Here is a 27,562-nt window from a genome sequence, read left to right as displayed (position 1 = left end):
GGATGCTAAATTAAAGGAAGGCCACGTACAGACTTCACAAGTAGGTCTGATGCCATCTCACTTATTAATCTTTGACAGACTCTGATAAAACTGAAAGACATGATTGATCAAAAACCACAGGCCACTCATAAAATGAAAACTTCTTTGCAGCCCCCAGTGTGGAAGCCTTCATGCATGGTTCAGGAAGATTCTATAACTAAGCTATAACCCCACCCCCAATAGAAAAAAAATCTTAAAAGCAGTTTAGGCATCTAAGTGAGTTCCTAAACCAGCATCAGTTGTTTTATTTTGCAATTTAAAGCGGGGAAATAGGAATGGTTGTGCCTATCCATAGAAAGCAAAGGATGAAACATATCGCAATGGCTGTATTCTCACAAACCGTGTGTGTTCAACTGAAAACGCTCACCACGTATGGCATTCAGCTAGTGTCAAGGGGGAGCAACTCGAAGGCCATCACACAGTTGATAAGCCAGGTAGAAGGAGCCATCCAGACTTTGCCCTGCCGAACCCTTTCTGGGCGACAATTAAACAGATCTTCATAGACAATGTACTGGGTACAGAAGCGCTGATCAGAGTCAGGCTCGGCATGGTAGGCAACTGTATTGATGGTCTGAGTCACGTCACTGTCTGGCTTGGGCTTTCTCCTGAGGACCTTGCCGCCTGCTGCAGCGATGAGCTTAAGGAGGTCATCCTTTGGATGATGTTTGAAGTTTCCCGCCAAAAAGAAGTGGCATCCATCAAACAGCTTCGGCAACTGAAACAGCAAGGAAACAATTGTTAAAAGCTGACCAAAATATTTTAAACACTGTCTATGAATGAAGGACATAAAAACAATAGTCGAGAGTCAGTAAGTAAGAAGCTTCCTAATGAGGTGCTGGCATAAACTGTACTGTAATCAAACTAACTGGGTCAGAAAGCATACTTATAAAATAAAAGTTTATATTTTCGTCTAAATTTCAGCCACTCCTCAATTCACTTTTACTGTCCTAAAATTTCAGATGTGCTCTGTAGTGAAAAAAAACAAATCAAAAGCAATCTGTAGCCAGGCAGAGCAGTAGACAACTATAGTCCTAGCACTTAGCTTAGGCAGGAAAGAGTACCTCAAGTTCGAGGTTAGCCTGCACTATATAGTGAGATCCTGTTCAAAATTCAAAGAAAAGAAAGAAAGAAAACAAAAAACAAAAAAAAAAACAGCAACACCAACCTCTTCATCAAATTCCTTCCATCAGGTGCTTGTGCACACGGGCAGGATTTAAATCTCCTAAGTTTTCAGGCATCTAAAGTAAGTACCAGGGACACCAGGCTGGATGTAAACCAAAGAGTAGCATCCCCACAGACAGCTCAGCTCTGTTGCTCTACATTTGGATCCCTACATGTCACTTAAGGTCTCCCTGGCAGCCATGGTAGGGGCGTGACCTCAGGGTTCCACAGATGCATTACCAGCATGCAACAGGCAATGAAGTCATGGGTAGAGATCCAATTAGAAAACGCTTTTGTCATTTGTACTACACTGATATATATATATATATATATCAACAGAATAGTGGAATACTGTCCATTAAAACTGCAGTATGCAGCAATAAGGACATATGGTAACTAAATCCGAGCAGCAGCTGTAAGTCTTCTTTCAAGCTACTTCCTGTATCTGAGACTTACTCCTGATTCTGAAGGCTTTATGGGAATGCTCAAGATGCCAAAAATCCATTAACAGTGTGAAATTATTACCTTCTGGATTTCACTGCACACTCTGATTGTCTTTCAGAATCAAGTGCTTGCAATAAGCACAATTAAAATCTTAGTCAGTCACCTGAACTGGATGGAGGGGCAGAGTTTTCCCGACGCTGATAGTGAGTGAAGCCATAAGAACAAGCAAGTAGTAGATAGAGAAAAGTACCAGCTGCTCTCGGTTGAGCCTGCTCCTCTGTGCACCTCCAGGGACTTCATACCTTTCTTCCGGTTCATGTACTTTGCTCTGCAGACACGCTGTCACCCCTGATGAGAAACAAGGACCAATCAAATAAATAGCACATGAGCATATAGGAAATCCAGCTAGTCTCCTCTTTATGGCTGCCCTTAGTGCCTCAAGTATTCTGAAATTAAAGCAAATTATACCAAAAGAAAATACAATAAATCCAGGGCTGGAGAGAGAGCTCAACAGGTAAACAGTGTGCTAAGTAAGCATCAGGAAGTGAGTTTGGATTCCCCAATGGGTGTTGCAGTGAGTATCTGTAAGCTCAGTGCTAGGGTTTCAGACACCAAGCAGATCGCCCAGAGGTCCCTGGCTAGTCTAGCCTAAATGATCAGCTCCAGGGTCCAGGACAAACCCTGTCTCAAAAAATACGGTGGAGGACGACAAGAGACCCAAAGTCAGCCTCTGGCATCAGCATAATAACACACAGGGATACACACGCACATGTACACACACAAACACACACACACATCAGTACACCTCCAGGTACACACACACTTGCAGGTCAGTGCACCTATTGGTACACACACAGTGATACTACACATACACAGGTCAGTTCATCTACAGGTACACATGCAGTTATAGCACACACACAGGTCAGTGCACCTATAGGTTCACACCGTGATGACATATATACACAGGTCAGTGCACCTATAGGTTCACACCGTGATGACATATATACACGGGTCAGTGCACCTATAGGTTCACACCGTGATGACATATATACACAGGTCAGTGCACCTACAGGTTCACACCGTGATGACATATATACACAGGTCAGTGCACCTATAGGTTCACACCGTGATGACATATATACACGGGTCAGTGCACCTATAGGTTCACACCGTGATGACATATATACACAGGTCAGTGCACCTACAGGTTCACACCGTGATGACATATATACACAGGTCAGTGCACCTATAGGTTCACACCGTGATGACATATATACACAGGTCAGTGCACCTATAGGTACACAGGCAGTGATTACACACACACACACACACACACACACACACACACACACACACACCACATTGGAAAGAGAAAGGAAATATGATAAAGATATCTTTCTAAACTTAAAAAAAATGCAAGAAATCTTTCTTTCCTATAGAAGATTTTAAGCAATTAGTAAGTTCAGTCCACAGTCTGAACTGAGCATTTAATAAAGGCCTGCTTGTTTCGCAGTTTTATTTATGACTTCCTGTTAGACACCAATGATCCAGAATCAGGAAAGTGCTCCTGTCTACACACCTCCCTCAGCCAGCCACACAATAGAGGCTCAGCAGGACCTGTTCAAATAAATCCTGAGTAGAGCCTGTGGCTTGACACCACTCCTGTAGAGAAGTTTGCTTGCTATTCCCTGGAAAAAGGGTTCCTCCAATGGATTGGACAATTGTGCCCACAGTTTAAGCTTAAAAAGAATGAGCTAGTGCTGTCTAGTGAGTAGGAGAGCCCTAAGCAGGGATATCAGCAGATAGTCACCACCAATGCCTGGCTGCAGTCTAGCTATAACATGCCCAAGAGCAATCACACAGGAGATAAACGTAAGCAGCAACATCTTAGGAGGGTGATGGTGATGGTGGTGGTGTGTGTATGTGTGTGTGTGTGTGTATCACACTGCTAGGTTTACTGCACGCAACTAGATTTGAGATGAAGTCAAATGACTTAGGGCTTTGGTATAATGGCATAAACTCAGAAGGCTTAGTTCTGCTGCCTATGAAAGGAAAAAAAATTAACAATATCATCTGTCTCACGGGTTTTAATGCAGAAAATAAAAAACAAAGTAACCTCGACCCAGAAAGACAAATGCCACAGGTTCTCTCGTGTACAGTTCCTAGCCTCACCTCTTCAGGTGTGAAGACACAGATGGTGTAACCACAGACATCAGCAGAGTGTAGAGAGACCTTTGATAGAGAATAGCAGGGTATAAGCGATATGAAGTGGAAAACAGAATAATAGGGAGGGGGCTCCAACTAGGGAGGGAAGTCAATACAGACGGAGAAGTAGGGATGAGGGACAAATAATGCCAAGCTTGTTTGATAAAGCCTTAAAGAGTCATATTATTTTATATTTACTTGAAATTATATAATAACACATATATGTATATGTATACATATATACATGTGTACACACAGATATAGAAATATATACATATATTATATATATAAGGAAGTTAAGCCACTTGGGCTGATAATGTTCCCTTTAAAACTGAAACAGATAAACAAAATTCCCAGTACCAGACACAACTCCTCAAAAAGAAGCACCAGACTCTTCCAAGTGTCTTCCAAAACAGTATAGATTATTACTGTAGCCCTTGGCTGCCTCTCAAGGGTTGGGCCTCTCCTGCTGAAGACACTGCAGTACAACCTTCATGGTTCCAAAAAATACCATGCAAGCTGCCAAGAGATGTAAGCCCTACCGAGCTGCAACACCTATGACCCAGGACAACTGCCAGCATGGCAAGATATGCACAAAGGTGCCAATCATCAGATGTCTGATTGGACTTAAGGCCCAGGAGGAAAATCATGCCCAGATTGGAAACCTAGCCAGCATTCTAGGGCTAGTGAGGCCATGGGCCTTAGAAGAGAGAATCTTCTACGGCCACTTTGCTAGACCAGCATAATTCCTTACTGCATTCTAAATCTTATCCTTATATGCACAGAGAGAAGTCTAACTACTATGTCTCCTTCAAAGAGGCCTTTCTTAACAGCAAATGAAGACCATCACAGAAAAGCACACTGGACACAACTGGACACAATGAAGAGATCAGCAGATCATGGTGAGCCCGCCCAAACATCTACAGTACAGCTCTTGCATCTGTGCCTCAGGGAATATCACAAAAGAAGGGGCAGCTGGAATATCACAAGTACACTGTCAAACAGTCTCTCCTAGAAGCAGGGCAGAACAACAGTCCTATAATGGATATGTTAATGTGGGAGGTCCCACCCTAAACAAAGAATTACAGCTATAGCCTGCTGGGAGGAGTCAGCCCCTCCTAGACCAGCCTCCTTATGGGAAAGGTCAGCCTCAAAACCACATACAGAAACTGACTCAGTATATACCTCCTTGCGCACGCACATATATGTGTGTATTTAACAAATATAAAAGCAAATGAGATTATTAACTTGAGAGTGGGGACATTGGACAGGTTTGGAGGAGGGTGACAAGGAGGAGCTAGAGAGAGAAAAGGGAGGAGAGGACTGATATAATGATATTCTGATTAAAGACATTAAGCTGGGCATGATGGCACATACCTTTAATCCCAGCACTCAGGAGGCAGAGGCAGGTGGATGTCTGAGTTCAAGGCCAGCCTGGTCTACAAAGCAAGTTCCAGGACAGCCATGGCTGTTACTCAAGAGAAACCCTGTCTCGAAAAACAAAACAAAACAAATCTCAAAATGGATCTTATTATAAGTTATCTTCACTATAAAAACAAAATCTCCAGACAATTTCCTATCTGTCTTTGAGATTACTTCACTTAATGACCTCAGTTTTATCAGACAAAACAACAGGAAAGTAGGAACAATACAAAAATCAAACTAGAGTTATAGTTCAAATTTCTAGATATTTTAAAGCAGTTTTGGATACAAAACATGATATCCTCAATCATTGCTATCTAAAACTTATCCAGAAGAAACTCTTATCTATATAAACATATAGTGAGAATTAGATGGATATGCCAGAAATATATTAACATCCTAATAGGTAAAAAATTGCCGCTGATTAGACTCCAATGAAGGGTGACACCTTGGTGTGTGACTCTGCAGAGAGCCATAAAAGGCTCATTTCTGAGCAGAATTGGCCCAGAACCAAGTTGTCAACCTGCTACCACCACCAGGACTGTCCCAAGTTGTGTTTGAAATAAAAAGAATCTAGTGAAGATGAGAAAAGACAAGCCATGTTGACAGAACAAAGCTGACAATGTATGACAATCCGTACTTTCCAAGAGTGAGGGACAGCTCACTTCAGCCTGCCTAGATTTTGAGGTGACCATTTTTAAGGTTCTTTTATATTACTCCAAACTAGAATAATGGTAAAAACATCTGAGTTAACCTGAAAACATGGAGGAAAAACCAACCAAACAACAACAGTAGGATACGCTCCAGCCAGTCACATATGAACGGCAGTCTCTACCGTTGCTTGGCAAATTAGGAAGCCCAATAGGATTTGCGTTTCTGTTACGGGATCAGTTGTGGAACTCAGGTCAAGGGGACAGTCGGACACCAGCAGATGCACGCTCTGAGATTCCCTTTTCCCTCTCTTCCAATCTGACTGCAAACCTTCAGAAGAGCAGGTTAGATTTGACCGACAGAGAGGTAATTTAAAGAAAAAAATTTTCATTACATTTCACATTTAGTTCAGATATCCTAAAAGCAAAAATAATTGGACTTTTTTTTTTAGCAAAAATGTTTGAATGCATACTTATTTCGACAACACAATTCTAGACCAATTTACCTTCATTTTTTTTTAAATTGCTGCTGAAATATTCTAGAAGCATTAGTGGTTTGTCTGTGGTAGTGAAGTGAGATGAAAAATTTGAAGTGAGGTAGGAAATTGTGCACAGCTAGAATTTTAATTCTTTCATCTGTGGTACTAAATAAAAGTGAAATATTAAATGTTGAGAGGAAAACTAGAATATCATTAGGGAAATATGAAAAAAATGGAAGTGTTTCTTGTTACTTGGGTGCAGATGAGTAGAGTATGAATAGAAGGAATTTGCTGGCGTGCTGCTTCCTTCTTAACACCTGTACCTCTTTTTCAAAACACCCTCTTCTCATTCATTTTCATTAGTGGAAAGCCATCACAGCAACATTACCTGATGAAATCTATGGATGTGGTGTAATCCAACAGCCATCCCAGGAGTGGAATGCATAAACATTGTCTAATAATCTGAAAACATTAATTTCCCACTATTTAAATAATAAAATACTAACAAGCACAGGGCCTAACCAGAGAACATTAAAAAGAATGTTTCTTAAGGAGATAAAACTATATACTAATGCTTTCTGATGAAACTGCAGGAAGACAAAACATTTGCAAGTATAATTTACTACATTTTTATTTTTAAAATAGCCCAAGTTTAAGTTTTTAAAATCATTTTAATTACACATGCATGTGAAGGTCAGAGGACAACTTACAGGGGCTGGTTCTCTCCTACCACAATGGACCCAATGATCACGCTCAGATCATCTGTCTTGATACCCACTGGGCCAATCCTGATGCCCCTCTAATTCTAATGGCCCAGGATACTGGTGCTGTTCCAATGAAAGACCCTGACGATATGGGATTGCAGCCACTATCTGTGCTTTCCTGTATGTACCGTTCCCTGTACTTAGCAATGTGGTGGTGGTGGTGGTGGTGGTGGTGGTGGTGGTGGTGGTGTGTGTGTGTGTGTGTGTGTGTGTGTGTGTGTGTGTGTGTGTGTGTGTTAGAGGCCCCTAGCTTGTAGCCATCGTGCTTGAGAAGGAAGCTGCAAACACTGGGTATGGGCTTCTCAGGCTTCTGGCTTTGGGTCGAGCGTTTTTGTAAACCGAGGAACACACCTTGTTCTGTGTGTGTTTACCATCACCATGGCTCTTCTGCTGCACTACTAACAATCATTTCCTCGGTGGACGGCGTGCACATGGGCTCAGCGGCACAGAGCCACGTGAGGAGCATGTCCTGCACCCTCAGGCCCCTGGTTTGCAGTGCAGCTGAACGGAGAAGGCAGAGAAAGGATCAGGAGCGTGGCTTGAGCTGGGAGCACGGTCACCTGCACCTCAAGCCCTAAGGGACCCCACATGTCTACAAGGCTTCTAAGTACTGTCTTGGGGATTACAGAATTTCAGCATGCAGAGCAAACTCAAAAATGGAGAATCCACAAACAATGGGATTGACTGTGCATTCTTTCCATTTCAGAAGGCGTGTAAAGCACAAAGTAGTCAGCTGGCTCCGAGCCGTTTAGCTGGGAAGTGTGGCAGAATGGGAATCTGAGCCCAAGGCTGCTTAGCTTTCTAAAGCCTATGCATCTTACATACAAAAATGCCTCGCTGGTATGCAAGCTTAACCGTGGACTCTAAAAGGCATGATTGTGAATATGTCATATGATTTTAAGCTGCTTTGAATATTCCAAGATGTTGCATATTATTAAAAAAGAAAATGTTAGCAACTGAATACCCCATTTCTCCCAAAGCTGAGTGCTGTCAAAGGACTTTTCCCTTCATTTAGGATCGCTAATGTGTACTCAATTGAACAAGAAGGGACTAGAGACATTTCAGCAGTGACAGAGCTCACTGTTCTTGCAGAGGATGAGAGTCAGATTCGACACCCACATCAAGCAGCTCACAACTGCCTGCAGCTGCACACCTGGAGGATCCGACATCCTCTTCCAGCCTCTGTGGACACCTGTGCACACATGCTCACCCATACATAAGTAAAAATAAAATATATTTTACAAATTCAACAGACAACACTTAAGAAATTTCCCATAATCCCCTATTCCTATGGTTATTCATTTGTTGGTTTTGCCTTTATTTTTCAAGTATCTTTCCTCCCAGTTTATTGTATAATTCAAGTTTGCTGAACCTAAAGTCCTAAATCTCATTGTTCTGCTTGGCATGTATGTAATAAAGTATTTTAAATAGCATTATTTTAAATAACTGCTGGTTATGATGGTATCTAATGTAGCTAATATCAATATATTAACCTTGGCTGGGTATGATGGCTCATATCTGGAATTTCAGCACTGGGGAGGCTGAGGCAGAAGGACTGCTGTAAGCTGTAAGTTTGAGGCCAGCCTGGATTGCATAGTAAGTTCCAGCACAGCCTCTGCTGTAAGAATGAAACCAGGTTTCAAAAGAAAGGAGAGTGCATGCAGAATGAAGCTTACCCTATATTGAAAATGAGAGCCAACATCTGTGACTAAGTCAAGGTACTATCCTGGCAACAATGCCCACTTATGCTGGCCATATAGTTTGTCAACAAATATGAACCTAAAAGGCACCATCAGTCTAGCCAACTCATCACCAAATCATTCTTTCACACCTAAACTATTGTTTTCATTTTCTATTACTTAGGCACAGACACATCCACTCCTAATTCTATCTGCAGAGCAATACAGTCTTGAGTGAACAACAGTGCCCCAATGCCTACTGTATCCGGAGCAGCCAGCACATACAAAATACAGTGGACTGTGCATATGGGCTACTTCATCTGCTTTATGGGCTTATTTGGATGATTACTTTAATGCCCACAGTGGTTACTTTGAACACTGCACTGCTGCCAATCAACAACACACAGTCTGGATAGAGCAAAGTTGCTCAGCACAGCACTGGGAGACGGAAGTCACTCAACGCTGAGAGGGTAGCATGGTTCCTATGAGAAGGTGCCAGAACTTCTCTAGTGGTTACACCCCAGTTCACAAAATCTTCAGCTTTGTAGTAGTTGATAACTAAATCCAAGAGAATTTTTGCTTTTAAATTGGAAAAAATAGAAGCATTTACAAGTTGGACCGAACACAGATCCTAATTTCCTGAGGAGCAAAGCTGATGGTTGTGCTAAGTCCACAGGTACAGCCTACTGTGCTGGCTTCACATCAAAGTGTAAGGACAGAGTCCAGAGACGTTCCTCAGGTAAGAATTTCTTGTGACAGCCTGAGAATCATTTCAGTCTAGCACAACACACACACACAACTAAATTAACATACTAAGGCAAGTCACCATGCCATGTCATTGTCATCCTCGGATTGAGTGAGCCACATGGAAACTAAAGGACCCATCTTACAGCTAGGGCTGTTTTTCAAGTTCATCCTTCAACCTTCTTTTGCACACCACCCTGAAGTAAACCAAGTATTTATATTGTAAAACTGATGTGAAGGATATCTGTAGGGGACAGATCACAAGGGATATGTGAGGCTTCTCTGATGCTCATTTTTGCTATAATAAAAACAGTAAATAACCCTTTCTCTTGCAAAAGGTAAGTAAAAGAATCATGTGACTGCTGCACGGGGGAAGGCAGTTCACAGTACGTCTTCATTGTGGCCACCATGTACACAGAATGGTCCACTGACTCTGCCCACCCCAGCAGTGTGCTGCTTCTCAAGTTTGTCAGGATGTGAGTCAGTTGTGCTGGGCTGACGTAGCCATCCCATCCTTGTCACAGACTGAGAAAACAGAGCTTTCTTCTTTGCTATCTGTATTTTTTCCTTTTCTAGCCACATGGTCTAGTATTTTGGGAACTTGGTGGGTGCCATTCCATCAACACCCACTTCATTGATCATATCCTACAGTTCAGCTTCTACTGGGTTTTGACTTAGTGACCTCATGACAACCCCAATTTTTTTGTTTCAGTCATGGCGTCACCATCTTCACCAGATAAAGAGAAAGCCGCCTTGAATTCAGCACTCTCTTCTTCATTTAGGTGATCAGCCTTACATGAGATACTCTCAAAGAAACTTTCAGTAACTGAATGACATAGTACTATCACCAGTGAAATGGAAGCATCAACTAGTCAAATACCACTTACTTAGTAAGCCAAAATAATGGATATTTGAAAGTTTTATTTATTCCATAAAAAATGGGCAACTGGCAACAAGAATTCTTAACCTGCTTTCCATTGGAGCTTTTTTTTTAACCTCTAAAATACGGTAACGTAAAAACATTCCTACTCAACACTCTTCGTGTGGGAGTTTCAATCAAATGTCCACTGTCTGATGATGCATCCTTTTTGTCATGATTCCATGGATGCGTTTCGATCTTTCATTGCAGTAGTTAACACTCATATCTTAGTGATGATTCCCAAAGGGAGGCAGAATAAACTATTTTGCTAACATCAAAAAACAAAACCATCCCTATCCACTACTTCATATAAAGCATAGTATATACCATAATATATACCATAGTATATACCATAATATATACCATAATATATACCATAGCCTGCGATCTCTATACATGCATCATCAGGCTAAGAGCTAGTCATCTGCCAACAAGACCTACCTGCTCTGCCAGTTATTTTATATCTATCATAAATGGTTAATAAAGTCCATCATTCTACTACTAACAATTTGGCAGGAAGATATTCATATTTTCTTCCATTTGAAGAAAAAGGAAACAAATTCAAAATCATAGTTCTGCTTGTGTTCTCCACCAGTAATTTTCAAGTGCATTAACTTGATAATTATACATGTCAACAAGGACCTCCTCAGCCACCAGAACTGCATATACTTCGTGTCAAGCCGCTATTCTTATGTAATGTATGCTTTCCTTTATCTTTGCTACCTTGAATATATTCTATTAAGATTTACCTGGAGCTATCACTCTGAGGGGACAAGAGTACAAGTCACCTGTGCAGAGATTCTTTTAGTCCAGATGAATTCCTGACCATGCCTTCTGTTTCATGCTAGTTTTCTTTTGGTCCAGAAACCATGTTATTTTTTGTGTGTGCAGAGGAAGCACAATTTCCCAAGTACCACTGAGCTCAAAGGCATTAATGCAAAGTCATTAGGGGAGCTCTGGATAGTTTGGCAAGGCCAAAAATCTTTGCATCGACATGCACCTTATAACTATTGGGGATACATCAGTATTTAAAAAAAAGAAAGAAAGAAAGAAAGAAAGAAATTTATACTATGCAGAAAAGTATTCCTATATTCTAAATTGTTAGCATCCATTCCTGTCTCTATCTCATAAAAACATAATTTATAGATATATCTTCATCTTAGATATGAACCAGAGATATGATCATCAATTTATATTGAGCTGAGTCATTTTTCTGAAGTTCAGAAGAAAAGAATCAACAAATGAGATAGAGTAAAAAGAATTACCCATGAACCCACAGCTATACAATATTATTAGAGAATACAAAAACATGAACAGCACTTAAAGATAAGGTCCACAGGAAGAGAGGCTCTCTCTGTCTTACATGGGAACCAAAAACAAAAACAACCACCAAAACATGTCTCCACTCTCTTCAGAGGGTAGAGCAGCACAACGGTGTAGACTTTAACAAGCCGCCAGCCTTCAGGGGCTGGTGGCTCCTCCTAACTGAAAGTGCATAGGATTAAATATCGCTCTCAGTCAACACATTTCTTTTAAGAAAGTTAAATCACAGGAGCATGTGCACCACTGCATGTCAAAACCCAGAGTCTGAACAGATATGGCATTAGGAGTAAACTAGGAATTTATGTCACTCAGAATGACAATGAATAGACATTCATGGAGTTCCTGTCTGATTCGGTTCAAAATCGACACTCAGGCTGTAACACCAAAGGAATCTTTTTTTGCAAATGCTTCTGTCTTCGTTTTTAGTCCTATGGACTATGATTGCACTAAACTTAAAAAAAACAAAACAAAAACAAAAACAAAAACCACAGGAGGAGCCATTCTACACAGAGACAAAATGGAAAATAACAAAGTGCATTATCACCACACTTTCTCAAGGGTCAGGTGCAGTTAAGCAACAGAGATATGAGCTCACTGTATGAAATACCAAGAGTGAAGCAATGGTGGCATGAAGGCTGAAGGCAGAAATGAAAACCAAATGTTCTTCATGCTGTCCTAGGTGGGCTTCTCTGTTGCTGTGTTCCAAAAGCCACATGGGAAGGAAAGGGCTTATTTGTCTTACATGTCCTGATCACAGTCCCTCCCCAAGGGATGCTAGGACACACATTTTGTGTGGGGCGGGGTGAGGGTTGGAGGATGGAGGGACGAAGGGATGACACAGACACTGACAGAGGCAGGAACTGAAGCCGAACAATGGGGGGATGCTGCTTACTGGCTTACTCTCCCTGGCTTGCTCAGCTACCTTTCTTATATGGTCCTGGCCCTCCTACCAACAGGTGACACGCCTACAACGAGGTGGGCTCTTCCATAATAATCCTTAATGAAGAAGATGCTTCACAGACCACCCACACGCTAATCTGATGAAGGCGTGTGGATTCGCAATAGAGACTTCTCCTTCCCAGATGACTCTAGCTTGTATCAGGTGACAAAAACTAACCAGCAATGTGTCACCATACACATCCAGTTTGTAATATGACAGAATATCCTGTCACAGGACAGGAGATTTTGTCATAAATACTGTGTTAGTATTCATTTACTTTTTTCTATAGTCAAGACAATGTTCTAGACATGAGCATATTTGTAGATGAATATATACTTGAGAAAATATGCTTAATTTATAAATATGCTTAATATATTTTTTAAAAACCCACCATAAAATGTACTAGTAGATCATAAAAATTTTAAACAAAACTTGAATATCAGTACTCACATTTATACTATGAATAATAATAATATTAAAATTGTCTAATGTTTAAAGAATAAACTGTCTAATGTCCAAAGATTCTCATGATAATTAGAAAACTTATGTGGCTTTTCAATCATTTCTATAACTGCAACACAAATCTATTATATTATTTGGGAAACAATTACAAATGCAGGTTTTAATTTCTCTTTTTATGATCAAAGCTTTGAGCTGTCCAACTAATCTTAGGAAAAGACAAAGAAAAACTATTTTCCAATTGGTATTAGAAACGTGAAGGTTTGAATTCACGCTAGAGGATGTCTATTGTATCAATAGGTAGATATCCTTTTGAAACTGTTAAAAATGAATTAGAATACGGGCACCTTGACTATAATCCCAGCATTTATACTCAAGGCACAGGCAGGAAAACCCAGCGCTGAGGCCAGCCTGGACTATACAGGAAGCCCATTTCAAAAATGAAAAACCGTTCTCTTGGGTAGCCCCACCATGAGTCTCTTCTGTGCACACTCACACCCGGGCTGTTATTATGAGACAAGAAACACTGTTTACTCTTATCTGGTCATTCTCCACTCCTTGCTACTGTAACATTCCACTTGTAATATTGACTCCAAGTAAATTATCAGGAAAGTCTGGCTATTTGACGGAGCAATTTTCTTGATTCTTAGAGAATCTCTTGATGAGAGAGTTCTGTTTTGTTGTTTGTTAACTTGTTTTTGAGAGTCTGTGGAGAGCAGCTGGCTGGGAATTCACTACACAGCCAAGCACGGCTCTGAATCCCTGCTCCCCGTGCCTCAGCTTTCCAAATGCTGGGGTTACAGGCCTGTGTTACGTGCCCCACCCAATGAGGCACTGGACACACACTTTCCTAATCACTCTTCCTTTACAGAAACAATTTGCTATCTAGTTATAGTTTATTAGTTGGCAAAGTTTATTGAGCAAAATAGAAATTACACTAATCTTTATAACTCTACAGCACTTTCAAAGACCCATTTAATAAAGAAACTCCAATCAGAAAGAATGGCTGTTAAGCTGATTATAAGGTTTCTTTAGGCCGCCACTCAAATCAACCAACCAATCAGAAAACAACACTGAAGAATATGCTCCCTGCTTTTCCCCACTGAGTTCAGGAACTAAAGTCCATAGTAGCCCTAGCTCAGTGAAATGGGAAGTAGTCTGAGACACAGGCGGGTGTCCAGGTGGAGGTGAGCCAGTCCGGCCAGTCACGGAGAACACTGTCTCAGAGAGTAAGGAAGGTGGGAGGCTGAGCTGATGTCAAGCTCTAACCTCCACACACAAGGACATGTACATGCGTGATGAAAATCCCTCTGCAATTCATTTGGCTTATGGAAAATACCATAAAAAGTTAATATTAAAGTTTGTAAGTGGTCATTCCAATTAACAATTGTATTTACCAAGAAGTTAATGCTTACACTCAAACACAAAAGTTTAGTAAGTCAGGTACCTTTGTAATTAAATTTGAAAATAGTAATCCCTTCATTTTTCTCTAATATATATGATTTCCAGATAGTTCTGAATTACTCTGAAATATTTTCCAATAAAATTGAAGTACCTGACACTAAACACGGACAGAGGAATTCTCTGATAGCAAAGAAAGACTCTGAGAGCATATGACTTATCTTTATAAACCCAATGGCCCAGGGCCAACCTAAATACTTGTTGCAAACTTTGAACTTATTTCTCTTCGGGCTCTGTTAGAAAATATGAACATACAAACTCCAATAAGAGATCCTATCCCCAAGCTGGGTGTGATAGCACACGTCTTTAATCCCAGCAAAAAAAAAAAAAAAGAAAAAGAAAAAGAAAAAAGAGAGAGAGAAAGAGAGAGAGGTACTATGCCTCTTTTGTTTTTGTTGTTTTTTTGTTTTTTTGGTTTGGTTTGGTTTGGTTTTTCGAGACAGGGTTTCTCTGTGTAGCTTTGGCTGTCCTAGACTCACTTTGTAGACCAGGCTGGCCTTGAACTCATAGTGATCTGCTTGCCTCAGCCTCCCAAGGGCTGGGATTAAAGGCGTGCGCCACCTCTTAAAAGAACCTTTGGTATTAGAGGATGTTCTCACTACTGTGAGACTCACCAAACAACACACTATTAACTCAGCTTGAGTCCATCAGTGATTCTATAAAAATCACATAGTCAAGCCATTAAAGTGACAAAACTCACATTTCCGACAGGAGGTGGGTCTTATGGACCACAGCCTGTATATATAATCAAATGTCAGTTTGGCAAATTCTTAACACACAGACAAGTTCAGAAGCATCAGATTATCCCACACTGCACATAGTCTCTTTATTAATAAGATCTTATAATTCTGAAAATCCACTAGTTCTAGCCTTTAGCGATGGTTCTCCCCAAAGAATCTGCAATCTCTGGAGGCATTTGAAGCTTTAAACATTGAGACCCAGAAAGGCTTACTTAGACAGGAAATGTAACATAAAATTCAAAAACAGACATATTGCCAATGAATACAAATCGTCATGCTTCTCAAACTGGTTTTGACTGGGAGCAACTATTAATAGAGTGAGGAAAAGCGGGCAGGCGTGGCATCTCATCACAGAGAGTCACACTCCAGAGAACTACAAGGAGGAAGTGGAAGCTGAGTCTAAAAGGACATGAATACTGACGGCTGACAGCAAACCCTCTTCAGATCAACTTCAAACTCATGATCTTGATGATAATCACTCTACTGTAAGGCCTTCAAAGCACAAAGCTGATATTTTTAATGAATTTTAATATATGATGTGCTTCTTAACAACAATACACCCACTCTTCTGCTTTGGTATAATTATCATTATAGGAGACTGCAACTGTCCAATGTTAGCATTCAAGTCTAGCACAAGATCCTCACACCATCACAATACAGAGCACCTCTGTGTGCACAGCTGTGTGCGGCAGGTCTGGGAGATCGTGGCCTTCAATCATTCCTGAGCATAAGCAACATCAAGGTTCCCAACTGCTGAGACTCCCTGTCAGTCCTTGGCGACCATACTTAATAATAGCTGGTGCAACTGCCATCGTGTTTTGGCTATCATACCAAAAAGTAGACACATCAGGTACCAAGGGATAGAAAATAAATAAGGAATGGGGAAGGAGATGTGAAAGTGTTTGGAGGGAGAACAGGGAGGGGAGAAATGCGATTAAAATATAATCTGAAAAATAAGCAAAAAAGATATAATTAGGAATATACTTTAAAAAAAATTCTAAATGAATACTGGGTTAAGAACAACACTGCAACAGTAGAATAGGTAGAAGGTAGCTCTGGGGGGATGGCATTTGACAGCCAACAGAGAGAAAGGGATATAGCTTCAGTGGAGGGTGAGGTAATGGCTGCTGCAATCACCCAGATCAGGTAGAGTGGAACAGTAAAGCCCCCAACAGCTGCCTAGAAACACTGAGTCAGTCACAAGATTAAACGATATTACATGGGTAATTCTGTAGGAATCTTTTTTTCCCCCCGAGACAAGGTTTCACTGTGTAGCCTTGGCTGGTTGGACTTGCTTTGTAGACCAGGCTGGCCTCGAACTCAGAGTGCTGGGATTAAAGGCATGTGCCAACACGCCTGGCTTAAATGGAAAGCAATAAATTAATTTCACTTCATAGATATACCATGCAATACATTTAAAACGTGAGTATCTTTTGTTAAATGAATCATTTAACATTAGTACGGACTGTTTTAGACTTTAAAGTTAACATCAAACTACATTTTATTCTTTATTACTATGCTTATATGCTTGGTGTTGTAGAATAAAGCTACTTTAAAATCAGAGCATATTTATGCACATTTATTGTACACCAATGATATATGAATCCTTTTCAAAACAGTGATTATCTCAAAGAAGAAGACTCTCCTAACTAGTGCAGGAATCCTCCCAAACCCAGTACTTACAGTCAAACTTCAGGACCCAGCATCCATTGAGAATCCCAAGCATACATTTCAATGTACTCTGAGCTTCCTCAGGAACAATGACATGAGTTACTAAGACACAAAGAAAGTAGTAAGGAAAACAGAAACAAAGCAGTTCTCTAAGTCTATTTTATTAAATTTCATTTAAGTTTTCTTCAAAGGCAACTTTCACATTTAGTATGTTTCATTTATTTAGTATTTTTTAATTTGGCCATTAACATGAAAAATCAGATCATAAAACACACCATAAAGTGGTATTAACAAATACAAATCTTTCAGCTTTTTTCGAATAATTTATGATATTACAATGGGAGATTACAATTTCAAATAATTTATGATATTACAATTTGCTATCACAAACTCAAAAATGTATTCTTCTCACAGTGCTCTATCCTACAATACGATTAAGGCTTAACTTTACAATCCTGTTGAGGATGTATTGGGTAGTTGTGCACTTCCATACTAGCACATGAACAGCCTGGGTTTTTCCCCCAGGACCACAAAAACAAAACAAACACTTTACATTTCTTCGGTATATTAAAACTGTGACATATAAAAGCATCTTAGATTACAAGATGCAAAATATATAAGCACAACTCAATGCTTAAAACATATACAAATTATCAGAGATCAGTCTTTAAATTAAGGCACTAACTGAACACTCTTTTCTACCAAACAAACTCCTCACCTGTACTGTCAAACTCAGCACACCTTTTAGCCTTAAGAACTGTCTCAAGTTTGCTGAGCATGTTCTGTTGTTGGGAGGAAAGCCCACTGCCTATAAGCATCAGTGGCCCATTCTGTCGGTGCCCAGCATTCACCTGTTAGTGGAAAATGGAGAGGCACCATGGTAAAAACATGTAAGGAACAGAGAAGGCACACACTCACCTGACATGAGATCCGCTTTATTAATCACCTTATGCCAGTTAATAATACCCAGTAATTCTAGTGAATCAGCACCCATCACCCTAATACTGAACGTACTTGAATAACTTTTTCTGTTTAGTTTCCTCTCCAGTCAGTGTTAATCTGGGAAGCTCTCTCCACCCAAGCAAGCTTCTTTCCCTGATGCTGAATTGGATTCCTGTAGGGTTCCCTAATTTCATCTTGTCCATAGGAACTATTAAAATACAACGTTAAAATTCCCGCTAAATATGACCATTTCATATCCCTCCTCCAAAGAGTTAAACCCAAACTTGGTCTATTCAGTTTAAGCTAAGATTATTTTGAAAACTCAGCACTAATTCTAAAGAGAGAAAATCAGCTTTTAACGCTGAAACAAAGAAATGAACATGGGCAAGAGAACTGAGGAAAGCAGCCGCGCAAAGGAGGGAGCCCTGCTGTTGCTAGGAAAGAAAGGCTGCCTTACAGAGACTAGTACTTTCAGCTTAACAACTAAACTCAGCACTTACAGGAGATAAACAGACAGCACTGGTGAGCAGCATGTGAGACGAGAAGGGACAATTCAGAGGAACAATGACACCATGGAGCATCCAACACTGAACAAACAGAACTAGAATGAGAGTTAGACAAAGGCGGCTGTTAAAGAGAAGGAATGATCCAGAGAGGAAAACGCAAAACCAGCAAGCACTATTGGGCTAAGGACACGATGCCACATACAACACAGGACGCTGGGTCTGTGCATGCAGGGAGTGCAATGTGGACTGGAAGGCGGGGCTTTCTAACGCTCTGTAGAGAATGAAGCAAACAGCAAAGGCAGAGGCATTATCTCAGTTCAGCAACTAGATGAGAGAAGGCTATACATATGACAGTTAAACAGTTGATTAAATCTATAAACAGTTGAACTCAATTCATTAAAAATAAATCAGATCTACTATATAGTAAGTATACAAAAATATCATGATAAGCTTTTCAAATGCCAATGCTTGGCCCTTATGTTCAGAAAGGTAAATTATTTACTCCCTTACGGTTCTGATAACAAAAGTTGGACTGGACAGATACACACACACACACACAAACACACACACACACGGAGAAAGAGAAAGAGAGAGAGACAGACAGACAGACATTATCACATTCCCATATAAATGCATTGCTAGTCTCTGTAAGAAAACATATCCAAGTCAACTCCAAACAGTGTAAATACTCCATAACATAAAAATAGTTCAGTATATTTTTAAATTGTTCATTTATAATGATAATAAAAATCAATTGTCAAAAATTCTTGTCCTTTAAGTAAGTGCCATCAAAATAGTTTTGCAGAACACATTACTTCTTGATTTACATGAGGCTGCTTTAGCTAAATTAGTTCTTTTCATTAAATGCAAAAGTGAAACTATATCATTTCTAAATATAGCATATAATTCTATTTGTACCAGCCAAGGGGAAGTATCAAAATGGGTCAAGCATTTTCCTATAAAAACTGGTACTAATTTCTTGTAGTTAAGGAATGTGAGAATAAAGCATAAACAACTGCAAAAGTCACATGTTAACTTGGGATTGCATATCATAGGGCTGAGGGTTTAATTCAAGTAAGGGGTCTCAAAGCCATGATGCTCAAAAAATCCAAAGGTACTACCCTCACATTCCTTGGCATTAAATAAATTCAATACTTAAATTCAATATGGTATTTTCCACAGATAAAATTATTGCTACTACTACTACTACTACTACTATTATTATTATTAACAAATTTATCAGACTAGTGGGGCTAAAGCATCTGAAAAGAGAGCTGAAAAGATGTCTCGGGAGCTTGCAGCCAGGTCTAACAACCTGAGTCTGAGCCCCGTCTAAGCAGCAGCAGGACAGAGTGATTCCTGCTGCCCAAGGTTTGGCCTCCACATGTGTACATAGTATGTGCACATCTAGGCACATGCATTCTCTCACGTAAACATAAGCAAAGACAAGAGAAAATCTTAAAGAATCAGGAAAGAGTAGACAAGACAGACATGCTGCCCTAAGGGGCCATGGGCACAAGTCCCTAAGTGATCACGGCACAGAGTGAACAGAGTTAAGAGTGGAGGCTGCTTCCCAGCTAAAAGGCAGTGCCACCAAGTCTTACTCAAAACACAGTTCTGAATGAGACACAGATGGATTAAACTGCATCGGCTTATCACCCCGCCCTTCAGCACACCCCCTGAAGCAGCTCCTCGGTAGGGTTTGCAATAAAAATATTCTAGACTCCACTATCAAGCACCATGTATGTCATGTGGGGACCAGAGCACAACATACCCACAGCTCTCAGGCTTGAAAACTTGCTCACACAGTACTCCATGCAAAGACCTGTTATGGTGAACAAGTCCCTGCCGCATGCAATTTATATTCTAATGAGGAAGAGAAAAATAAACTAGAAGGAGACCATGAGGCCATTGGAGCAACTAGATTGTAAAGTGGAACAAGGGGGTGGGAGACTGCTATTCTTAATAAGTGGTACAGCGCTGGGGGTGTAGCTCAAGGGTGGACTGCTTATCTGGAAAAGATAAGGTCCTAGTTTCAGCATAAATAAATAGCTGACAGGTACAACCAGGTCTGGAGGAAACAGGAAGCAGGATATAGGTACTCTGGTTCCTCAAATCTGTTCTTGGTGGAGAAAACAGCTATAACATAGGACCTGAAAGACAATATTTTTGATAGACTAAAGACCCAGCAAAACAGTCGGGTTGAGCAAATGAAGTCTGGTGGTGGTTGGGGCATCACATTCCAGACATACTGACTGCATATAATCTACCGCCTCCACTTACACAGACTTGCTTATTGTCATCCGTTAGGTTCCTAAGCCACATATCAATCATTAAGAGAATTAGATTGGCCATAGTGTTGTATAACCTTATCCTTTGAGGCAGAAGCAGGTGAGCTGCAAGTTCCAGGCTATCCTGGGCTACATAGGGAAGGTCTATCTCAGCAAAAAGACACAAGAATAAACTCAATGTCACATGACACACAGAGTGTGTCTTTTAGATTTCAAAATAAAAATATTTTTCTGAAGGTGAGTACCATAATCAGACTGCCAAATTACCATAATGGTGTCTGTATTTCTGACACATTTAAAATAATCCATGATGTTAACTTAAATGATGTTCTGGCAGGAGTTCAAGTACAAATGAGTTAAATAAGAACCAAGTTATAAAGTATGGTGAGGCCTGACCTAAGACTGAAGAAATCTGAGTTCTAACTGGTCCATTTGAAAAAAAAAAAAAAATGGTTAATAATCCTGGGCAAATCATGACCTTTCTAGGTCTCAGTTTTCCCACTTTTAAAAGCAAGAAATTAAAGTGCTGACTTTTAGGTCCTTTCAGTTCCCGCACTATCATTTGGAACGCATTTATCAGACTGTAGTCTAAAGCAAAAGATAGAGGGTTCTCAGGGTATGAAGGTAACCACCCATGATAGCACCTGTGCCTACACCAAATTATAACTGCGTCAGGCTAAAGCTGTAACTGAGCAATGGCATCAATCACGACTTCACTGCCCTTTCTGGGTGAGAGGGAGCTGCAGAACAGTTCTGGCTCAGCTCAGCCCGACGATCCAGCAAAGCAGCCTGGGTTGAGTGAGTGAAGTCTCGTGGTGCCTAGAGGTATCATATCCCAGACATGGCCCCTTAGCAGTTGCAGATGACCTACTAGTTCCACTAACACAGATTTGTTTAACACTCACTAGGTTCCCTAGCCACGTGTCAATCATTCAAACAATAAAAATGCTTGCTCATAGTGTTGCATACCTTTTATCATCTGAACAAACATGAGAATACAGTGAGCTCACTGGGCCTCTCTTCTCTCCATCCTCATCTCATTGTCATCACCCATAATTTCAGATCGCACTAACCCTAGACATTACTGCAGCAGCCTGCACTTTGCCTGAGTTTTTTACTCCTAGCTATCCTGCAGACCAACTTGTTCTAGGTATAAACGCGCTGCTGATGCCATTAAATCTAAAGTCCCTATTAAGGAAGTTAACATCTTTCGCGGGCTGGTCCCAATCTAGCTTCTCACCCTGAAAGTATTTCAACATCCTCTACACGCTCCGCACACTAAACCCTAGAGTTCTTTATGTTTCTGAGGGCTTCTTATGCCTCCTTTCCTTTAAGTAGCTGTAGCAATGGGCCATGCTGGATTTCCACACAAAACCCATTCGTCCCATTTTCTACAGTAACAAATACCAGCTTCCCTTCAGGTAGCCACCCTACAAGATCTGCCCCATCTCTATCCCTGGATACGTCAAAACCAATTTATGGCTAGTTCTAACCAATTAAATGAAGAAATATCTCAAAGGCTCTAAGAAAATGCTCTGATGTCTTCTTTTAGCTGGCCACTGTCACATCTGGAATTGTAGCAACCAACCTACAGGCACAAGGACACATTAACAACAGAGCCGCTAAATCAAGGATAGCAAGTTAAGGAAAAAACATGGGTTCTCTGTGCAGTCACAACTGCCAACAGGATGATCTTTCTAACAGTCAAATGTTTCAGAACTGGAGCAGCATTCACCAGCTCTTTCCCTCAGACACTCTGTCACTTTCTGTGAAGTTCTTCCCGACAGCTCCTGAAACTGAGCTTGCTTCTGCTGCACACATTATAGCTGCTGCACATTTCACTGCTTTTATTATATATTACAACTTATAATGGACTCTTTTTTTTACATTTATATCTTCTACTTGGCTGTGAGTTCCCCAGGAATGGGTCTTTTCTCCACTGTCTCTCGTCTAATTCATAGGCTCCGGTATCCAACTGCTATGTATCAGCTCCATCAGTAGATTTAAAACTGGAACAGAAATGACGGATTCCCCACCTCATGCCAGCAAACAGATTCACTACAGGAACCCCAAGGAAAAGTACTGCTGGGAAAACATACATAAGCTTACTATTTCTTCCAGACCTTCAGTGCTATTTGCTTAGATGGAGTCACGTTGGCACTTGTCTCTCACAACCCTAAGTGTTTTTCTTCCACTCTTGCACAGACTCCCTTTCGTAAATCAAAAGAGCAAATGCTGAGAACAGAATAAAACACTGTCACTCCTGCACTCTGAAACCTTTCAATAGCTTCCATTCTCAGACTCTCGCTGTCCTCAGCAATAACATAGTCTGTAATCTTCAAGCATGCCCATTCTTCTAGTTGAGGGTCTCTATACAACGTCCTTTATGTGGCCACCTGGCTGCCTCCCCCTCATAACTCAAGTTGCAGTTCAAATTGGTTCTTAATAGGCCCTCACTAATGCAGTATCCTTCAGTGCATCTCCACCCAGTTACACACTACAAACCATCCTAAAAGCACTGTGTACCCACTTCTGAAACAACTGCTTTATCAATTTACATGTCCTCAGACCATCTTTTTTTCTCTACCTCTTACTGGCAAGCAAGTTCCCTGAAGTAAGAGTTGCTTTGGTCAAATTCATTGTTGTATGATCGCTACCTAAAATACAAAGGGTTCAATAGTATTTCTTGATACATCTTTAAATCCATAGTTGTCAGTCTCCGGAAGTGCTTGATGAATGAAAGCTATCTGCTAACTGGAAGTTTTCATATTATGTTCCTTTCATAACCAAGTTCAATAAAAGACATAAATATTCCAAACCTAAATCCATACTTACCACTGAGCACTGGCTAGTTGAGATTGCTTCCTTCTTCTCTGGCAGCAGCAATAATGATCTTATGTTTTCGTTGTCTGTATAATCCACAGGCCGCACGCCAAATATGTTACTGGCAAAATAAGTGCAAATAGGTTTAAGCAAATAAAATCTATACCTTTATTCTTAGCAAACAGCTGTGCTTCTAGAACTACTTTCATCATCCTTAATAATGCACAATTGTTAACTAAGGTGACTCAGCTCACCTTAGTCGTGAGGGTGTACTATCAAGTGCTACTGAACTCAGAGAGGAAGAAAAGAAGGAAGCCAGACCACACCATTCTTTAGGGACTCGGCCTCTGGTGAGGACCCAGGTCGGCCTTAGCTCTTCCCTGCAGCCCCTTTACCCTTTCCTTACAGCCCATCTCCATCCCTCCGTGACACCACTGACCCACAGCCTCTACGCTAGGCTGGGACAAAGATAGGCAACCTTTATTCTCTTTCCTGCCCTCCATTAAAGTCTCTCCAGACTCCAGACTCCAGGCTGAGTGCCCCTGCAGCCTGTCCACAGGAGCGCCTCCTCCCAGCCCACTTCCATCCCTTTAGGGTTTGGGTCTCCTGGAGCTGACCTAGGTTCCCCTAGCTCTTCCCTATGATGCCTTTCCGCCCTTCCTTCCAGCCCATCTCCACTGCTCTGCTCCTCCCCACTAAGCCGCAGAATATATCTCTGCCAGAGACCCTGAGACTAGGAGTCAGAATCACCCTCTGCCAGGGAGCCCAGGGCCATCACACTTGTTTGGGACTCAGCTTCTTTCCAGCCCACCTCCATGCCTAGGGACTTGGCCTTAGTGTGGACCCAGGGTCTCCCTAGTTCTCCAGACAGTGGAAAGACAGCAGGAGATTAAAAAAAAAAAAAAAAAAAAAAAAAAAAAAAAAAAAAAAAAAGAAAAAGAGGAAAAAGTATCCTCAGGGTCTCTTTTAGAAGTGTGACCCAAACACAGCAACACTGAAACTTCAAAACTCCCCTCTTGTCAATAGACAGATAAAAACTAATGTTGTAGTTACGTAACATCATAAATGAAATAGACATAGCAGACAATTATAGAATATTCCACCCAGACATTAAAGAATATGCTTTCTTGGAACTTTCTCCCAAACTGATCACAGATTAGGATACAAAGCAAACCTCAACAGATTTAAAAAAAAAAAATGAAATGAAATAAAGCCCTGTAGCCTATCTGATCACCAAGGGTTGAACCCGGATATCAACAGTAGAAACCACAGACAGTATACAAACTCCTGGAAGCTGAACAACTCACTATTGAATTGGGGAAAAAAAAAAAAAGTCAAGACAAAAACCAAGAAGGAAATTTACAACATTTTATAACTTAATGAAAATGAAAACACAACATATCCAAGCCAATGGGACAAAATGAAGGCATTTCTAAGAGGCAAGTCCACAGCACTAAGCATTTCCATCAAAAGTAGAGAGCGTTCATATTTGAAACTCGGGGACACATGGGGAAGCCCTAGAACAACAAGAAAGGGCACCCTAATAGTAAGTAGAGGGCAAGGGAGGGTCAAGCTCAAGGCTGAAAGCAGTGAAACAGACAACAACCAATACAAGGAATCGATGAAATGAACCTGAGTGGACAGGGAGATGGGTAGAATCCAGGAGTGGGAAGGGGGGAAATAATACGATCAAATACATTCTGTAAAAATATTTTAAATTAAAAAAGTAACTAACTTTTTTAAATGGAAATTTTCGTTTTGATACCAGTCAAGGGAGTGTGTTAGCCAAGCAGAACTGATATGTAAAATTTTCATAATTCTGTATTCTTTGTATTCATATTTTCATTTCCTAATGATTCTAAGTCATTAATCACCATAAGTGAGATACTTTCATGTGCAAACACCAATCATTTAGTAGAGCTACTACTGGTGCTATTGCTTATATAAACAAATACAAATTTAGATTTATTAACAGAAAAGCCATATGGATCCACTATAAGAAAAATTACACAAAATAAACAACTAATAAAGCAATGAGGCGTGTGTGTGTGTGTGTGTGTGTGTGTGTGTGTGTGAGTGAGAGTATGTGTATCCAATCTAGTATAAATGACATGGCCACTGTAAAGCAAACTACTGTGGTTCAGAGAACAGCCTGATGCAGACTTCAGAACACATACTGCTTTACAAGTCACAGCATGTTGTACTGGAAGAGACTTCAGAAATCATAGTATGACCCATTATTTCACAGACCATAAGACAGAGCAGCAGATTCCACTGATCTGTTCTGGTCACATTTGCCTTGTGTGCTCAGTTACACTCAACACTGCCCATACTGAATATGGCCATTGTAAATAATTTGCTAAAGGTACAACACTTGGTCAACCATTCATCCTCTTTACAACTTGAGAATGCTTTAAAATATATTTTAATATGCCATACTATGGTATTAAGCTTTTAAAATTAAGTTATCCTTTATAATCTCTAATGATTTTTAAGAATAAGATTCCATGCTTGTCAAACACGCACAGCACTCTAGATTTGATCCCAAGCACTGAAAACAAGTGAAAATATAGTGTGTTAAATGGGAAACAAAAACATCAACAAGGCACTTTACCGATTCCATGAACTGATCTAAGTGTGCAGAAAAGCATTTTAAAGGAAAAAGGATGAAACTCTAGGGGAAGAAGGCGAAGGCGAAGTGTCAACGTTGTTTGATGAGTCACAGAAGTCACACACATAAGTATCTAAGCCTCTCCAGAGTCAATGACCTTGGTGAAAGCTATTATAATAGCATCTTGGGAAAAGAGAGCTTGTGGATTAAGATAAGAAATGAGCCAGGGCAAATCTCTCGTGACAGCTATTCATGACCACCAGGCTCAGCTGCCGTCTTCTTTGCAGTGCTGAATAAACAGTGACAAGTCTCCCTTCTCAGGCTCCTTCATGCCCAGGTCCACACCATGTACCTTCCCTGGCAGCATTCTTTCTCCAGCCAAGGTAAAAGGCATTTTAGGTTCCTGATTTACACTAATGTGACAGAAGCTACTGTTTCCAGTTACAATAGACAATGTCAGAGCATTTCAAAAGGATCACATACATGCTATTGGAGACTTCTGAATTTCATATTCTATCATAATCACATAGCAACTATACTGTCTCCTCATATACACGATATAAATGACTATCACAAAATAGAAGCCTGATTTGAAGAATAAATATCCTTAAACCAACTGCAAAATGGATAAACAAAGTCATAGTATGCTCTGTTTTATATGTATGCACACAGACAGCACATGAGGACTAAAAGAATATTTTACACTTCAAAGAAAAGCTTAATCAAGTGAACTTTAATACATATTAACTAATGACATCAGCATAGTTATTTACATAAGCAGAAATAAAAGTTCCCTATGACACTATTATAAAAATGATAAATGAAAGTACTTTACAACAGATCCCCATGAGGTAGCCAGAACATCTGAGGGTGAGAGAGAGAGAGAAACAGAGAGAGAGACAGAGAGTGAGAGAGCGAGAGAGAGAGAGAGAAACAGAGAGAGACAGAGAGAGAGAAAGAGACAGAGAGGAGAGACAGAGAGAGAGGAGAGAGACAGAGAGAGAGATAGAGAGACAGAAAGAAGGAAGTGGTCTGGGTTAAATATACTTGCATTCAAAAGAATTTCTTTATAAAGGGTCTAGCAGGATTTTTAAATAAGGTATTTATAACATCTTATTTACATAAGATATATACAAATCACAGAATGACACATTTCGATACCACTGGTTCCGGGACAGGTTAAAGCCAGGCCCGCTACATAGAAGGCATGGCCTACAGCACTCTGTCATAATTTTGTGTTTTGTTACCAGTTTCCAAAATATGGACAGACACAGGTTTACAAGCAGAAA

The 27,562-nt window shown here is 40.4% G+C and overlaps 1 protein-coding gene across 1 annotated transcript in view; it reads right to left on the bottom strand.

Moving 5' to 3' along the window:
• Nucleotides 1–230: 230 nt before the first annotated feature.
• The window catches only part of Bard1 (BRCA1 associated RING domain 1), a 66,887-nt gene continuing 39,555 nt past the window's right edge, over nt 231–27,562 (bottom strand). The window contains exons 7-12 of the mRNA XM_051154136.1: nt 23,675–23,783; nt 20,838–20,840; nt 17,819–17,951; nt 17,113–17,202; nt 1,895–1,992; nt 231–754 (exon numbers count right to left, since the gene is read on the bottom strand). Of these exons, the coding sequence (XP_051010093.1) occupies nt 419–754; nt 1,895–1,992; nt 17,113–17,202; nt 17,819–17,951; nt 20,838–20,840; nt 23,675–23,783 (769 nt within the window). The 3' untranslated portion in view covers nt 231–418. The remainder of the gene's footprint in view (nt 755–1,894; nt 1,993–17,112; nt 17,203–17,818; nt 17,952–20,837; nt 20,841–23,674; nt 23,784–27,562) is intronic.

Source organism: Acomys russatus, chromosome 12 (assembly GCF_903995435.1).
Source record: "Acomys russatus chromosome 12, mAcoRus1.1, whole genome shotgun sequence".
Classification (NCBI taxonomy): domain Eukaryota; kingdom Metazoa; phylum Chordata; class Mammalia; order Rodentia; family Muridae; genus Acomys; species Acomys russatus.
The sequence above is the reverse complement of the archived record's forward strand: the minus strand, read 5'-3'. Positions and strand labels throughout refer to the sequence as shown.